The 19,152-nt window shown below is 36.3% G+C and overlaps 1 protein-coding gene across 2 annotated transcripts in view; it reads left to right on the top strand.

The window, feature by feature from the left end:
- ttv (exostosin glycosyltransferase 1 ttv) overlaps positions 1-19,152 on the top strand; it is a 415,109-nt gene that overhangs the window by 168,333 nt on the left and 227,624 nt on the right. For both annotated transcript variants that reach the window (XM_073955531.1, XM_073955530.1), the window contains exon 6: positions 11,055-11,174. In XM_073955531.1, coding sequence (XP_073811632.1) covers positions 11,055-11,174 — 120 coding nt within the window. The remainder of the gene's footprint in view (positions 1-11,054; positions 11,175-19,152) is intronic.

Below are 19,152 nucleotides of genomic sequence, written 5' to 3'. Positions count from 1 at the left end.
GGCCACACAAATAGTTGGCGAGCCAGCGTTTCAAACATGGCCGGAGGGTAGTATTCTCGACATCTTCGAACAGCTTAAAATCAAAAGCTTTGGTCAGATTCAATGCTACCATCACTGTTCATGTGGAAATCGCAAACGACTTAAAACATTTCTCTGCGCCCGGTCGCTATCGGAGTGCTCGATAAATTGTCGGCAAAAATAGCCCACGCACATCTTCGATTCTGTCATAGCCACTAGGCCGGGGCGATTTGTATTTAAGGAAAAAAATGTTAACGGGCGCCTGGAGTTTCTGATTCTTGGGTGAGTTCTTATTGTTGTCTTCGCTATAATTTTTGTCTTTGTGTTGAATCGAAAGTCTCAATGATTTGGCTGGATAAAAAACTTCAAGCCAAAATCCGGGGGCTCGATTTTCACCGTAGACATATGGTCTAGTAGACTTTTTTGCTCAGTACAATCCCAAGAATCAGAAACTCCAGGCGCCCGTGATGGTGTTCAAGTCGCCCCACACTAATAGCCACACCTTTAAACATGACCGAAGTCCGATCATCCTTCATACCAGGGTTCGATATAGCGCCTTAACCGTTGTCCACAATTTATAACAAACGGTTTGACCGATTAATGGTAAAAATCGAATTTTGACTCGTTGTTCACCATTTTTTGTAAAAAAATTATATTTTTAATTGTCTCTCGTTATAAAGCAAGATTATTACATACTTAATAAGCCCACAAAAATTTATGATGATCGGTTCATTCGTTTTCGCGCTATAGCCAACCCCGCAAAACGTTATGTTCAAAAGGGGGTAACCACTGAGTGATGTGGTCACTGAAAGAGAGAAATAACATGTTCGTCTGCAAGCCTCTGCAGCTGGAACCTTTATACGTTTGAAGTACTCACTTTTCACAACTCAAACAGTAAATAATATCGATATACGCTTTTATAAAAATTTTTTCTTACTCCACTAATTTTAAAATTTCTTTCACAAAATCGATGTACTAAGTACCAGAAACTTTGGTAGCTGTAAACACCATATGATCAATATTTATTTCCAAACTAAATTAAATCCATGCTTATTACATCCAAAGCAACTGTAAAAATTTATTTTAGAACGATAAATTACTTTAAATATTAAAATATTGGAGCATAATTCAAGTTATTAATTTTAGTAAAATAAGGACAAAAATACATATTTCCAACAATTATCGGATTTGAACCTTCACATGGACAAAACTACGTGACAAATCAATACCATAATTCAAATTCCTTCAAATTGAAATGATTACTATAAATTCTCATCAATAAATTTGTATTCCGAAGTACTTGATTTCGACCATTTTTGGCCACGGTCGTGACACTGTGCTTCCTCGTTCATGGTGCAAAATGTGGAGCTATCTATACTATGGAGATGCGTAGGTGGAAAGTGATTTTTTACATCATCACAAATCTGCCTGTTTGTCTGACTGGCTGGTGCAGACGATAACACTCGAACGGATGCACCTATTTTGTTCAAACTGCGGATCTGGAAATATTTCGTCCAATCTTAGTTTAATTTCCAAGATGACCCATATCGGTACAGGTGCCTCCCCCTATATCTGTAAAGTCGCGCACACGTTAACACACAAAGGGAGTAACCGATATTCATATTTTTTCCAGACATAGATCAGGTTCGAATATGGACTATATAGGTCCACTCCTTCGGGTACCTCCGCAACCACTTTTACAACGGGACAATATTTTCTGAAACCTAAAAAAACTCTGAAAACCGCTCTCGGCACCAACCTAAATGACTGATGGGTACGATAATTCGACACCTCCAAATAATAGTTTGCTAATTCTGAAAAGCGAGTTTTGCAGGACAAGCTCTTAAAGTTTGGAAATATCTTTGACCTTCAGTACTATGCTAAGGAAATATTTGTTTATAAGTTCTGTTCGGATTGTCCGATCATTTCCAAATTTTGACAGAATTTAAGTAAAAGGACGTTAAATATAAAAATGTAAAGAACTTGAAAACATGCTAAGTCGACTTAGAATACTATTGTTTGGAGGCGTCGAATTTACGGACTGTGTATCTGATTTGGCCGAAACTTTGTACATCGTGAAATATCTTCCAAACGAACATCAAGTTCCAAGAAGGTCAATAACGGAAAACACATTTGGGTACCTCATTCACAAAAGTTCACAAAGTTGAAGGATCGCTTTGGAATTTTTACGTCTTGTCCTAATGACACGAAATAACCAACGTTGACCGAAAGCTATGACTCCCCAAATTAGATTCATTTCCAAAATATACTATGTCCTTCCATTCCTTCAGCTACTACCTCCTCAAAGATCCCCAAGGAGGGCTCCATGGGCCGCCTGGCTAAGTCGATGCATGTCTCTAGAACCAAGTAATAACCGCACAGTTTTCTTTGGGAGTATCTCATACAATTGTTCATCGTTTGTCGATAAACCCACTTAGACTACTGCTTGCATGAACAACTCTCTTCAATTGCACTAAAGGACACACGAACTGATAGACGACACACAGACAAACCGAGACTGCTAAGTTTTTGCATTGCTCGGCCAAAAGGGTGAAAGGGTCTACGATGATGACGATAGCAAAGTTCATGCATCTCTGCCAGTGTGTGTGTGTGTGGGTGTGCATTGGTATTTGTTCTTTGGCACGATTGTATTGACAGGATATTGAGTTAATTAAGTTGAACTGAAAGCGTAATTGTATCTTTCGAGAAAAATTATAAGCAATAATGCATACGACGTCGTTGGTCGTTCTTGTTTGGCATTGCCATCATCATCATTGTCCTTGTTGGGTTTGCTGCTTTCGTTAGTTAGGTTTCATAAACGAAAACAAATATGAAGCAAAAGGGAAAAATACAGTCATGACGTTAGAAGTGTTCACCGTATTGAGAAACCAAATAAAGAAGCGTGTTTTTTTCTGCTGGGTGATAACTTCATGGTTTTCTGTCCATCCTTCCGTTTGTCCGTCCCTTTGTCCTTCTGTCCGCTCACATAGCAATAAAATACTTCCTTTAAACATCACATAATTGGTTGAGTGTTGTGCTGCACCAGCATGAAAATGTCAAAGGTTTATCAATTAGTCATGGCGATCATTATTTGTTTTCTCAATTCCATTTCAATTCCAAAGAAATCAAATCGTCATTGTTGTCGGTCGCATGACCCATGTCATCCATCCATTCAGTGCTCGATTAAAGTGAATTATACCAAGTTATAAAACGTGATTGTGTTCACATTGAAGTAAATGCAGGTTTGTACTTTTATTTTTTGATATCACCAAATGGATGGCATTTTCTTTGAAAAGCAATTTCAATTTTTAATAATTCAAGGAAAAACGACTGTGTTTAGTTATTTGAAAGGACCTTATTTTATTAACTTTGTTGTAAACTTGTGATTCAGGTGTAAGTTAATTTTTAATGAATATTAATTATTTTTTTTTTATATGATGGGTAAAATATTCTGAACAAAAAAACAATTGTCCTTATGGACAGTTTTTAAGCGAAGACTATTTTAGGATTATTCATGAAAAAGTTAATTTAAACTGATTAATTGCATTCCCAAATTAGTGCCGTTAAGATTAATTGGACACGAAGATACTATTTAGATAAAGATGTTAATAAAGAAACTATTAAGTGAAAAAATTAAAGTTTCCACGATTATTCCAGAAGCAATAATGGAATACTTCTTTCATATAATTTGTATAGCTCCATGATATGGGACATCACATGCAGATGATGTTATCCTGTCGCATCTCTTCCTCTTTTTTCCCCACTTCCCGTTTTTTTTTCACTTGTAAAAAAAAAATCGATCAGTCAGCTCAACTCCAACGAGCAAATTAACAAAAATTAATATTAAATGAAATGATGAAGTTTTTGGTTTGTGGAATTTGCATCAAAGATAAATTAAATTTCGAAATGGTTTGCAAGAAAAGAGCCTGAAAAAAATATATATTTCGTTTTGAAAAAGAACAAATAAGAAAATATCAGTTAGCTGCGCTGACCAAGATATACCCTCAGCATCTGACAGAAGAAAGAAGCATACCATTAATTATGCCGTATATAAAATATATTGATTTTGTATCACGAGTTGTACGCGGAATATGTACGTAGAATCTGTAGGTGCAGCAATATTCCAAACAAACTTTCGATTCATAGGGAACTCGAGATATGTATTAAATTACGTTAAACTAAGTTTGGAAGCAATCTTTGAAAAGGTTTAAGAGTTATCTTATCATTTTAGTATGTGCCAGCAGGGGTTTTTTTTTTGCAACTTTTGGCCCATTATCCCAGGAAGTATGGACTTACTCCGAAAAAAATTGTACCGCTGTATAGTAAGAAACGTGAAAACAACCTTCTGCAAAAAAATATAAAATAGATCCGAGACGTGTTCTCTAACTGCACTTTTCATAAATTTTGTGTGGGAGGTACCTGAACGGCGGGACCGATATAGTGCATGTTTTAACATGATACAGTACTGGATGAAATAATACGATGTCCAAAGTTTGGACCAATCAGAAACTCCCTGTGAGAGTTATCTTGCTGGTTTGGCATTTTAAGTTGGTGCGTCAGGGTTTCTTGGAACTTTTATGCCATTATCTCAGGAAGTATGGGTTTGCCCCCGATAAAAATTGTACCGTTGTAAAGTAGGCCGCAAGAATAACCTGCTGAAAAAATGATCCGAGAGGACTAAAGTTTGGACCAAAACGGTTGCTCCCTTCGAGAGTTATCGATCATACCACTTTACAGAAAAATTTTGAACTTTTGTGGAGGAGGTACCCGAAGGAGTGGACTGCTATGGGCCATCTTCGAACTTAAATTAAGTTTGTGTAAAATATTACGAAGTGCAATTTGGTTCGAATTGGGTGATTCGTTCGAGAGTTATCGTGCGCACCAGCCTGAAAGACAGACGGACAGCGAACGGACAGGTCTAAATCAACTCTAAATTGTCTGAAACGAATTTCGTCCAAACATACTTACTTAGCTGGCTTTTTACAGAACATTTGTATGGAACAAAGTCGAACTAAGAAAAGGTCTTCAATCCTCTCTGTTTGCTGCTGTATTTTCCCAATCTGGGACATCTAGCTTTCTGACGTCTCGTTTCACTTGTTCACTCCAGTTACAAAGCCGGATGAGCCGTGCGGGGATACCAACATCTGACATAGCTTGGAACACGTATAGGGCTATCGAAGGCTACTTTATCATCGACAAAAACATGAAAGGAGTCGATCTGCATTCTTTGGGTCTTTTCCAGTATTTGTCTCAAGGAAAATATCTGGTCAATGGTGGATTTGTCAGGTCTAATGCCGCACTGATAGGGTCCAATTATTTCATTGACCATAGGCTTTAGTCGCTCACACAATATGCCAGATACTATCTATATGCAATATGGAGCAGACTTATGTCCCTGTAATTGGAGCACACAGTCTTGTCTCCCTTTTTGTGGACTGGACATAGAATGCTCAAGTTCCAATCATCGGGTACGCGTTCTTCCTGCCAGATGGTGCTATCTATCTTATGGATACAAATTATCAGAGTGCCGCCTCCAGTTTTGAACAGCTCAGCTGTTAGGCCGTCGGCTCCAACTGCCTTATTATTCTTCAGCCGGTTTATTGCTGTCTTTACTTCATCTTGGCCGGGCGGTATACATATCGCCTTGAAAACTGAACAATATCATATTTTCTACGGTCAAATCGAATTCGGATTTTCAGCTTATCACCACACTATGTTTCCTCCCAAAAGTCCTTTAGAAAATATTATCGATATATCTCCGCAAGGAATCCCTTCTGTCTGGTACTAGTGTTGGGCAATCTCGTTCATTGAGCGGATCGATCTTTTTCATTCCGTTCACCAAAAAGATCCGGGTCCTTCACTTCGTTCGTTGGCTCTTTTTCATTCGACAAAACATTTTAGTCCATCATTTTCTTTTAAAAATCGTTCATGGTTCCCCTTCTTTACATTGCTTGTTTTGTGTGTGTCACTTTGTGCTGCTTCCGTTAACGCAGCTTGTGTGAGTTTGTTGTGTGCAAAAAATGGTGGTGTTTTCTGAACGTGGTGGTGGTGATTTTGAATATGAACGAAAGAAGCAAAAAGAACCAGAGAAGCTAAAATAACGAGATGAACGATATGATCTACTGAATGACATGAGGTACTGAACGATATGAACCATTGATTGTGTTGTGTGTGATTATTTGTGATGCTTGCGCTAACGCAGCGTGTGTGAGTTTGTTTGTGTGCATAAAACTGGAGTTGGTTTTCTGAACGTAGAGGTTGTTTTGAATATGAACGAAAAAAGCTAAAAGAACGAGATGAACGATATGATTTACTGAACGATATGAGCTAACTGAATCATTGATTGTTTTGTGTGTGCAACAAAACGCAGCTTGCGTAAGTAGATTTTTTGTGTAAAACTAATTATGGTGGTTCTGCTGCAAATTTTGTAAGCAGCAATGTCTTGGCCATCAGAGATATAAATGAACGACATAAACGAATGTGCTGGATACGGATCCGTTCGTTCTTTTCACGGAATCGTTCCTTTGAGCCGGTTCGTTCATGAACGACACAACTCTATCTGGTACACATTAGCTGATTGTATTAACGATCGCTCACAAAGTTATGTAGTAAATAAGTCAAAGAAACTAGTAGTCGCTTTTAAAAAATCGCTAAGTTGGTCAGATCATTTGTAGAAGAAGGCTGTATTAAACTCAAAGGGAACAAATCGATGTCGGATTTTTTTAGATGGGGGTGCCGCCTTAACCTTTTAGTTTTGTTAGATTTTAAGATTGCCAAAGTTTGAGCACAATTGGAATATGTCAAAACGTGCTACTGGGCCCTCGAAGTTTAAAAATCTCGAGTTTTTGACTATTTGGCGACTTCGTCGACCCATATCTGTGGAACGGTTAAAGCTATTTGTCCGTGTTATGCATTAACTTAAGGGCCATTCTGTTCATTTTATGTTCAAAAATAAAATACGTAAGTATTCCTGAATTCGAGATAATAAAGCCAATATCCCGAAAAACGTGACTAGGTACACCTTAGGTCAAAAACGGAGTCTATTAAAAAAAAATTTTCTTCCTTTTTTGCTATGTTTTCCACAACTTTCAAGTTGTTTACCATCCTTTGCGCCTCCTGGAAATTCGGAGTTAATGTTTAATCTCTTGAAGAACAAGAAATCCAACTTTGCAAGTTGGAATCGAATATTTCTGGAGAAATTTCCATCTTTGCTTTTTAAGATTTTTGTCGCCATTTGGCTCTTTACGGTGTGTTGCACTGTCGGATCAACAAATGCCAGACCAATAAGTTCAGGACTAAGATACCACACATGATTTATTATTTTGTTATTTCCTTTTTCTGACATTTGTTTGGGAATGTTTTTGTATTTCAATAGATTTTCAATGAGGCCCAGGACTTGCTTTGATGCTAAACGCATCGTAGAATCTGAAGAATCATCTGTCCCGAAAACAATCTAGCGTGCCTTCAAGAAAATCCTAACCATGAAAATGTCAATGCTGCTGGACACCTGCAATGTCTGATCCTAACAAATATATGATCTCTAGAAGCTTTATCCGTGAATAGCGGAGAATAAAACCAACTTCGAGGAACGAGGTTATTTGCGTACACTGGCTTGGAAAATTATTACCAGTTATTCTCAAAACAGAGCAAAAACAACGGGTTGCTGTTCTGGAATGACATGGGGGTAAAGAACAACTCCTGAAACTGACTCAGGGGAGAAACAAGACCTAGCAGTGTACTAATGCCTAGAATAGTGGGGTCTTACCAACTCGAGCAGATGTTAGGTCGAGAGCTTCTGTACGTGCATACAGACTTATCAGAATTATTGTTGAGAGGGATTTTTGACTACAAGTTTGGAAGCACATCTGGACATCAACCAAACATATTCAAGCGATTTCTATAAGACTAGTTTGCGATTGACAAATGCAAGTTCGATGTAGGCGAGAATGTTTTAAAACTACTTGCCAGCTGACTTCCCAAGAACAAGAGGCCGTAGAAGCACTTTGTGTTTTCATCTTTCGAGGCTGGTTTAACGCCCCCAGAACGTTTTTTATTTTATTTTTTTACTTGTTATCCCACACGACAACAACTGAGTGTTATAATTGAGAGTGTGGGTTATTAATTGTACAAAACGTATAATGAACAAGATAATGTTTATATAGATATAAAATAGGATAGATTGGGTAAACATAATCAATAGGTTGAAAAGGAATATAGAAAATATATTGAGTTTAATACAAAAAATAGTGAAAACAATATTCAGAAATATTTTTTAGGTCCAAAACAAGACATAAACCGCATTGAAGATTTATTGAAATACGAAAGACATTGACAAACAAATATCAGATAATGGAAATAACAAAATGATAAATCATCTGTGGTATCTTAGTCCTGAACTTGTTGGCCTGGCATTGTTTGATCTGATAGTGCAAACCACCGTAATTTCGCCAAATGCGAAAAAAATCTTATCAAAGGAAGCAGAAGAAGATGGAAATTTATCCAGAAAATTTCAAACCAAACTAACAAAAAAAAAAAAACAACTGCCGAAATTCCTAGAAAAAGGTTTACTAAGCGTAATTACAAATTAGAATTTCTTGTTATTCAAGAGATTAAACATTAACTCCGATTTTCTTGTAAAAGATCCTGCATCTTGGCCACAAAACATCAATTACGAGGAGGAGTAACTTGAAAGTTGTGAACGACATAGTAGAGCAAGGAGTCGAGTTCATCACCAATTAGTCATCTGTACCCAGATGGCACCAAAACTGCATTATGTCAGTCCCTTGAATAAATTTAAATATGAACAAAAAGTAAGCGTTTGTCATGGAAGCCATACAATGAATGGACATCCATCTTTTTAAGAACAATATTGCGTTTGAAAGTGGAAAAGTTTGATGACAGCGAAGCCATTCCTCAGCCCCAGTGGCACGTGTTAACATATTCCGATTGCACTCAAACTTAGGCAATCTTAAAATCTAACAAAACTAAACACTTTAGGGGGTGCCGCCTAAAAAAAAATCCGACATCGATTTTTTCCCTTTGAGTTAAAACCAGTCTAGTGTTAACATATTCCAATTGTGCTCAAACACTTACCAAAATAAAAAGATCCGACATCGATTTTTTCCTTTGAGTTAAAACAACAACATTTTGCTTTTTAGCTTATACATACTCTGTATCAGCATATCGCCACCTGTAAAGATAAAAGTTACGGAATTCCTATTCCACCTTATTATACGAGGGCTGCACGAAAATTATCTGGCCTAAGCAACACCGCGTGTTGCCAGACGTGCTCGTATGGAAAGTTTGACGGTTTTTAGCGTAAACGTATTCAGGACAGTTTGGTATAAGATCATGTGTTACAGTGACATGAAAAAATCACTTTGCAAAAAAGAAAATGGAATTTACTTATGAACCGATAATTTTTCACAACTTCCGACGTGAATAATCACGCAAGAGTGCATCGATCAAATTAAATCTTTGTATGTCGATACAGGGCCATCCTATAGCACAATAAAAAACTGGTTTAATGAATTCAATCGTGGCCGACACTCGCCAAAACACGAAGGTCGTGAGGGTCGTCATAAACGGTCGTTGTGCCTGAACAAATTAAGCCGTGCATGAACGGATAATGCAAGATCGTATACAGTGAGATAGAGGTATCCTTGAACATTTGATATTGCATGAACACCTGCCCGCAATAATTTGAGCGATCTTATGGGTTGGTACAAAGAAATTGTGAATAATAACGGTAGCGGTACTCAAAACAACGTTTATAAGATCGCCATTGACGACGTATCTTGGATCTAAGCTTAGGAGAGCGAAACAAAACAGGAAACGACCGTTAAGGTCTTCGATTCTGAGTCGATCAATGCATATCCATCCATGGTGGCGGGTATAAAAAGTTCGGCAGGGCCGAACTTAACAATTTTATACTTGTTGTTCTTCAGCCGATTAATTGCGATCATGATCTCTTTTTCTTTTCTTTTAAAAATGCGCTTCTCCTCTCTTGTTTTCTTGATATATTTTTTTCCGTGGCACTTCGTGCTGCAAATGCCTGCTGGGTTCCCTGTTCTTATCTTCGGTACCATTTCGACACTCCGGAATTGTTGGTTGGTCAATTTTAGTAGCCGAGTTTTAGCTGCAGTTTGGAGGGACTGGGCGACTATTCCTTGCCGTTGCACTTCCACGTTATTGACGAAATGAGTAGTGTAGGTCTTGGCTGTTACAAGTAGGTGGTCCGAGTCGATGTTCGTTCCTCGAAACAATCGAACGTTTAACATACTAGAAGAGTTATTTCCAATATGATCAATTTGAATTCTGGTATTACTAATGCTGGGTACTTCTATGTGGTCCTATGTATATCGATATGTGGAAATTTGGTGCTGCTTATTACTACGTATTTGCTGCTGGAAAATCTTTCAGTCTAATTCCGTTGTCGGATGTTACCATATTTTCGTATATTTTAGCATTAAAATTTCCAGAAAAGTGGTTTTGATTGAAGTTTAGATTTTTTCATCTTTCTTTTCTGTCGAAGGGAAGGGCGAAGATAAAACTGATGTAAAAAAACTATGCTTTAATACATATTTTGAGATTTTTTCATCGACTGACAAGACCTTTCTTTCTCCGATTTACCATAAATCCAACGCCTACCTCTTGTCTCGTGGCAGTGAGTACTTTTTTGTGTCTCTCTGATTTTTCCATCGCAATTGTTACAAGGAGAGACCAATGACACTTTTGAGTAAATGAGAATTACATAATCTTGCTCTGTATTTGAATGAAAACACAAGAATCGATATTGAATGTACTTACATAAAAACAGAGTTAAAATGACAGTATTGGTTTTGCAACAAACCTGAAGAAACAAATTTATTTAATAAACAGCGCTATGACGTGAATTACAACATTTTCAAATATTCTTAAGCTGAGATGGAGAATACAAAAATGTGTTTTATGTAAAAATATTTGTTATGTTTTTTTAATTTAATTTAGTTTCAAAATAAACATAATAATAAATTTCAAAAAAAAATCTATTTCAGGTTCCTGAAGTCGTTCGTTCCATATCGGATGAACGAATATTTGCATTACGCCAACAAACACAAGTTCTCTGGGAACGGTATTTCGGATCGATAGAGAAAATTGTGTTTACAACTTTTGAGGTAAGTTTCAAATTTGAATATTGTACTGCAATTAAAGCAACATATTAATTTTATTATTTCAAACTTAATACACTTACATGTGAACACATGCATGTATATGCATATGTAATCTTTAAGTATGCCTCTATTAATCCTAGCCTCATTCAATTTGCAATATTAGCAGAAAAGAAAATCGCTTGATGCATTGTTGTATGTTGAGGGAAGTAGCTTTACTATTCCCCTCCGCCTTTAACGCAGAGAAGAAAGTTTATAGGCAGAATTTCATCGTTGATTGAAAGAAGATCTACTATGTCTTCACATCGAACTCATTGGATGGATACAAGAAGCTTATCATCCATTAAGTAGTAAATACAAAACATATTTGCCTCTTCTTCCACGTTGTTTGTTCTTTATTCCCTGATGTTTGTTTTTGTTTCTTAGATTTGGGTTAATGGAAAATTAATACTTTAGCATAGTGCGTGGAAGTGGATGGATGAGTGGTGGGGTGCTGGTTGAGTGCTAGCACAAGCGAATTCGGTTCAAGTCTTACGGCTGGATAGTTATAGTCGATGATATAGACTAAAGAAAAGTTTATTAAAATCAAATTATCGTTGAAAAATAAAAATGAGGAAAAACTTTTGTGTTTTTGAAATGCATTTGTGGCAAAAAGTTTGAACAAATTGTTGCAAAAATGTTCTTTCTTTGCTAACGAAAGAAATGTGTTATAATTTCACTTTATTATATGGTGAATAAAAAAAATATGTGGAACAATTTCAAAGTATATGTAGCAACATGCGGAAATAATAATAGGCTGACATGATTCGGATCCTTTCCATAGTGTAGTTTTTAATATTATTATAGAAAGAGTCAATGCAAAATATTATGTAGTGAAGATAGTTATTGCGTAATACTTGCCCAACTGTCAGAATATAATTAAATTTCCACACAGAAAAAATAATTCATACATAATAGGAATAGAGTTCAAAATATGATGTTGCCACTGTTTTTGATGTAAAAATACTGGTTTCTTCCGAGAGAGATCGAAAAAAAGTTTATCAACACTAGCTAAGTTAATAATTAAAGCAATAGTTCTTCTAAATATTCGTACATTATATATTTAGTATGTTCGTTCTTGAAAATTCTAGTATTTATCCGAATTGTCGCTTTTATAGTCTATAGAGGTGGTGGAATTATCTACAAATAAGTGAACATTTAAATCTATTTTCAGATATTATGACACAAAATGCAAACCAATAAATAATAATAAAGTAAATACATATATTTTTTATGCATAAAAATAATATTCGTTAAAAGCATTTTTAGGTTTCATAAATGAAGGTTAAATAAGAAATGTCACCCCCTCCATTCAAAATTAAGAAGAATTTAATCCACGCCAACAATAAATAACAGAAATGTCGACTTGGGACGGTAATGGATTCTATTGTTGGGTAAACGACTTGTGTCATTATTCTCTCTCAGACTACGCAAACAATGTTGGTTAAATCGGTTTTAATGTGTTTACATTACATGGAGGGAAGGAAGGTGATGGGGAACAGACTTTGTTGTAATGTGCAACAATCCCCCCTTCTTTTCACCCCTTTTCCTTGCAGTAAAAGTAGTTCGGTTTAAAAAATAAAACCTGTAGTCGATAGGATCATTTGTCGGACTACCCAAAATTGCCAGAAAGTGAGTTATTCCACCGTTCATAAAATATGGATGTATCCGAACAGTTTTCAAAGACTTTCCACAATATTTATGAACCAGCCTTTAGGCTAAAGAGGGTATATACACTTTGATACGCCAAAAAATGTGTCTCATCGAAATAATGGTTTTAGACCCCAACTATGTTTGGACGAAATTCGTTTCAAACAATTTGGAGCCCACTTTGCTGTCCGTCTGTCAGCCTGTCTGGCTGGAGCGAACGGTACCAAACTTAGTTTATGCTCTAAGATGGGCCATATCGGTCCACTCCTTCGGGTATCTTCCCCAAAAAGTTCAGAGATAGATGAGGTTCCAATATGGATTCTATCGGTGCACTCCTTCGGGTACCTCCCACACAAAATTTCGGAAAAGTTCTCTTTCAGATCCTCTCCTCTCGAATCCCTTTAATTTTTATTGTAACAACTTCTATTCGCTGTCCCCTTTACTACAGTAAAAATTTTTTTCAGGGCAAGTTCATATTTCCTGAGAATATGAAAGCTGTAAAAACCCCTATGGCTTCATGTGTACCGATTGAAGCGCACGATAACTTTCGAACGGATCAGCCGATTCCATACAAAATTCGGCCTTCCTAATATTTTGTCCAAACTTATTTTAATTTCGAAGATGGTCGTCTCTTTCGGGGACTTCCCCATAAAAGTTCAGAATTTTTCTGTAAAATTGTGTGAACGACAACTCTCGAATGCAGTAACCGAGTTGGTCCATACTTTGTACATTGTAATATCTCTACGAGATTTCGAGAGTGCAGTTGAAGACCTCTTCTCGAATCTTTTTGATTTTTGTTGTACCATTTTGTACGCTGCCCTCATTACGGCGTTACAATTTTTTCAGAGGCAAGTCCATACTTCCTTCCTTATAAAAATCCTTATAAAATGGCCGAAAGCTGAAAACACCCCTACGGCACTATGTGTAGTGGCTGGAGCGCACCATAACTGCCGAACGGATCAGCAGATTGGGTCCCAATTTTGGCTTTCGTAATAAGTTGTCCAAAGTTATTTTAAGTTCTAAAATGTCCCATATCGGTCCACTCCTAAGAGTACCTCCCTCACAAAAGTTCAATATGTTTGATTAAGTTTGTGGTCTGTTTGTTTTTACAGAAGGTACTCCCTGTTGTCCTGTTTGAAGCGATATTGTGTTCTTCGTGGGAAAGTCCATGTTTCCCGCTATAATGGATCAAAGGCTCTAAATTATACAAATGAAACTTATATTGTGTGCATTTTGGACGTGAATGTATTTCCATATAATCAAACAGCATTGTTGCCTTACGTAATATTTTGTCCAAAAATTGCGGGTTTGAAATTTTTTAGCATGTTTTCCTTGCAGCCCCTATTATGATGGTACATTTTGTTTCGGCGCAAGTCCATACTTCCTGAGATAATGGCCCGAAACCTCTAAAATCCCCTGTTGCAACCAACTAAAAAGCCTGAGGAGAGTGTCCGATTTGGCTCACATTTGCACATTGTAAAATTTCTCTCAGAAGCACAAAGTTTAAAATTTTCGCTTAAGGGGTGACCACACTCGTAAAGCCATTTTTATGAATTTTTTCCAAGAAAAGTATGCAACTTTTATTGGGAGATTTTGTTTTTTTCTGAATTTTTTTGTTTAAATATATATTCCGTAATTTTGCGGCAAATGGCAGTCTACGAAACCCTGCTTTTATTAAAGCGTTTTGCTGTTCCAAATCTAGATCGAAAACTAATGAACCTCTCGTCATATATTTTTGTGGATTTATTTAAAACATAAAGATCTAGCCCTTCATCGACCTATTGAGACAGAACATTTCAATTTTTGGCTTAAAAATCTGTCGTTTTTGGTAAAAAAAAAAAATAAAAATAAGTAAATAAATAAATAAAATCGATCGATCGATGAAGGATTATATTATGACGTCCTCGATAAGCCCACAAATAGTTGACAATCGGTTTATTTGTTTGCGAGTTAGAATTGCAACCGATTTCAAAATTTAATTTCTAGAAAAACACGTTTTTAGTTTCTATACTATATACAAAACACAATAAATTTTTCCCTGCCAACGCTCATTTCTAAGGCAATATTGTTCCGAAAATTTTACCACATAATCTATGCTATTTTTACTTTAAAATAAGGCAATATTTTTTTCGATTTTCTGAAATTTATAAGTGGGGGTCACCCCTTAAGCGCAGTTTTAGAGTGCTTCGAGGATACTTTGAAAATCTTTAACTTGCGGTCCTTGTAGTCCTTTTTACAGCGATATATCGTTTTTCGTCTGGCATAATGGAAACTATCGGAAGAAGTGATTGACGTTGATCCAACATTGTCCATCATAAGATTTCTCTGACACTTACTATGGTCTATATCACTCCACCTTCAAAATGTTCTCAAGGCTCAGTTTAAATACATATCTCGGATATTTTTGACATTTTTGCAACCAAATAAACTGGCGAGTGACAAAATAACTCTTGAAGAAAGTCCCCTATTTGATTTTTACTTTACTCATAGTAATAGTTATTCCAAACTTTTTTGCCTTAAGTACAGGTTAAGTGTTGCCTGGCGCCACACTATGCCGCGAGTGGCCAAAAATATAAGGTGTTGTAGTTGGATTTTGGTACAAGTTGGCTTACGATCTCGAGGTCATAAAACTGGAAAGGTCGTCCACGGTTTGATATACCCCCATGAGCTGTACCACCCATGTGAAATACGAGGGTTACCATATATAGTTCTGGTCTAGGCAACTTTTTTGACATTTCCGTTGAAAAGTTTGATATTTTTACGTACGACCATGTGTTGAAATGTGACTTGGAAAATTAATTAAAAATAAAAAATAATTAAAAAAATTAAGTTACAGTGTTTTATTTATAATTGCACTAATATCTAGAAAATAATTATTTTTCATGATGGAATCTCTCAAATAAAACGCTTGCATTTACATTACAAATGGCGATCATATTAAACGGCAAGTGTTTTATTTCAGAGATTCCATCATGAAGAATAATTATTTTCTAGATTTTAGTGCAATTATAAATAAAACACTGTAACACTGGTAAAAGTGCTTCAAAATCGATAAAACCATAGTAGCCCTTGTAAAAATATTTCTTTGTACCCTCAGCTTTTAGGCTAACGAGAGTAAGTAAATGTTTGGTATAGCACCCATGTAACGTTACATACTAATTTCGTGGATTTTAAAGAAAACCCTCGGTTTAAAAGGGATATATTTTATAGATATCAGATGGAAGTGGAATATATAGAAATCTCTTTCGGCAAAGTTTTGTAAACACATCCAATTTTCTAATCATTTTATATTTTCTGCAATAAAATTCATATACCACCCATTCTCTCTCTTCACATGCGTTGCTGTTTTTGGTTACGCAACAAATGTCCCAACATAAGCACATTGAATTTCATTCAAATCATATTATTGAATAAATCGAATTAAATACGCAATTGAAATATGTTTGATAAGCGGGGAAAAAACCACAACAACAGCAATATCGTGTAGAAGAGAAAATCACACACACATACACAATAAAAAACGTTTATTATTCGCTTCAATAAGCAAATCCGTTTTGCATCCATTGCAAAATAAAAGAAGGATTTGTTGCTTTTAATCAATCCAACCAACAAACAACCAAAGCAGATTGTTTATGCGTTAATAAATTTAATAACATTTTTAATGATTTTTCAATGAATTGTTGTTGTTATTGTTGTTGCCGTAGTTTGTGTAGTGTTTCTTCAATTGCTTGCAAACCATACTCTACAAATGGTTCTGTTTAATTGTGAAGAGCCGCCGCCGTCGCTTTGTGGAATTGTGAGAATGAAATGAAACTCAACAATAACCCGGACAACTCACTTCAATACCATAGCAATTTGAGATGTGGCATTAAATTATATTTTATTTTTGTTGTTATTATAGCTTTTTTAATGAAAACCTTTCAAAAGGCTAGCAGCTATTGTTGTTTTCAATAGAGAAGAAAGTTTCTTTTAGACCTTCAATATTTATAAAATTTCTAGACACTAATTGGTCAAAGAGATGGTGGTGGTAAGCATAAAGAGAAAGTTTATATAAAAAATGTGAAAAAATCAACAAATGCGGTTGCAAGGGTCTGACTAAATGGACTGACTAAAAATCAACTTTTTGGCATTATCAGATAAAAGTCCAGGCGGAACTGATCTTGCTGACATGAAACTAGACTTTTTTGTTGGTTTGTATTGGACAGTCAAAACATCTCGTCAGATTCACTACAAAAAGAACACAAACCATCGAGTAAGTTGGCGGTGCTTTTTGGAAGTTTTATGGTCCCACGAAGAGTAAGAAAAAAATACTCTCACCTCTATCGAACATAAACAGTTCTGAATATTTTTATCCAAAAACTGAAAATCGTTATAGCGATCAGATTCTAAATATTTGGAAGGAATTGAAGTCCTACTGGCTTTTGTTGAAACATCATGTTGGGCAGATGTTTTGCATATGTGGGATGTTCTCTGAGGACCGCATTCACACGATAGGTGTTTATGGCATCTACGACTGCATCTGTGTCAATGCTAGACAAACCTTCTTGATAGGCTTGCTGTTCTAGAGGTTCTTTATTGTAGGTTGGACCTCTCTTTCTAGATCATGAAGATCCCTTCTGACATTCCTATCCTCCATATGGTGATGAGGATGTCTCTCATGGTTACACCCGAGCAAGTACTGCAACGACAGCATGCCATTATTTTGCAACACTGGAAGAATCTTTGTCTCCTCAGGTAGATGGTCCACTGAAGACAAAATATTTTTTCATCGCATTGCAGTCATATTCGCGGACCGCATTGGCGCTGCATAGATTACCACAGGCTGACCTATTATGTGTGGTGAACAAGGATTCGTTATCTCCAGTACCTTGGGGTAGTTCGTGGTCGGAATTCTCTACAATCGACTATGATATTCAACACAGTGCTTACCTCTGTGAAGAACAGGGTGGCCGTAGATTTAGTGGCGGATATTTGCATATTCCTCGCGTGGGGAAAGGTTGGATGATCACTCAAATATGAGTTCAGCCTTTCACAAATGACATCAGGAAAAGTACCGGACGCCAAGATCGTGCAACTATCCGTATGCGATCTCAATTCCGTCCTGGAATACGGGAGATGTAGGTGTTAAACATTTCCGGAGATATCACCCCACTGTGGAAAACTCCCTGTTTCACTCTACGGGGCTTGGGCTTCTTTTTCCTGAATTCCACGTACGACTGGCGGTTTCAAACTTAAACGATTTTTTTTCAGAAAATTTAAACTTTTCTTTTTTTTTTTTGAAAATTTCTTTCCGTATTCGGACCGAATTACTTTCACAAAATCTTAATTTTCCACCAAATTTTCCAGACTTTTTTCGGAATTCGGACCGATTTCTGTTAGGAAATGTAATTTTTTTCCGAATTTTCCAAGAATTTACTTCCAAATTAGGAACGAATTTATAGCGAAACTCTAATGTTTTTTAGAATTTCCTTAGAAAATTCTTTGCGAATTCGGTGACCACGTCCATACAACTTTCGTACCGAATACAGTACGAATTCGGCATCAGAATCGGACATTTTTCCAGAGATTCTGTCCGAATTCGAAACGAGTTCGGAGAAAATGTTAGCTGGGTAGCCAAGGACACGATCACGTCGGTTGACACATTGTATTCATTTGATTTTAAGATAGATCTGCTGTTCGTATTCCGAACAGTAGATATTTTCGATATTTCATTTCAAAAAATTTATAGCTATCGATATTATCATTAATTTGTGATCACCATTAATTTGGAAATAAAAATGACGGAAATTTCTATGCTTTTGTTGACATTTTGCACAAGTACTTCACAGAAATATAAAAGACAAAAAAACAATTCGATTTTAGGCTATGGTTTTTTAATCCAAAAATATCGACCGATAATATCTATTTAAAAGCAATTCAACTTCATACCGTTAATGCGACTATTTTTAGGGTTTGCCTACAACAAGCAGCTCAATTTGTTATTGGTTTTGACTAAACATGCGCCAAAAGACACTACGAGAAGTTAACCATACGTACGGTTTGGATGGAACAGTGTCCAAATATGGTAAAATAATATAAGTAGGCTAAAACAAATGAACTTGGTGTATTAAATTTTCAAAGCAACGCACAGTGCACAGTGGTGGCACTTACATGGGAAGGTGTGACATAAATACTTGTAGATAATATATCGAACTTAAATTTTTATTAATGGATCCTAGTTGCCTAAAAATGTACTAACAAAAATATTGTAGTCCTAGGTCCAAGTTTTCGCGTGATTCCCGTGTAACGAACTTGA

The sequence above is a fragment of the Musca autumnalis genome, unplaced genomic scaffold (genome assembly GCF_047663935.1).
Source record: "Musca autumnalis isolate F117 unplaced genomic scaffold, ASM4766393v1 scaffold_5, whole genome shotgun sequence".
NCBI classification, from domain to species: domain Eukaryota; kingdom Metazoa; phylum Arthropoda; class Insecta; order Diptera; family Muscidae; genus Musca; species Musca autumnalis.
This window is presented reverse-complemented; position numbering and strand designations above follow the sequence as displayed.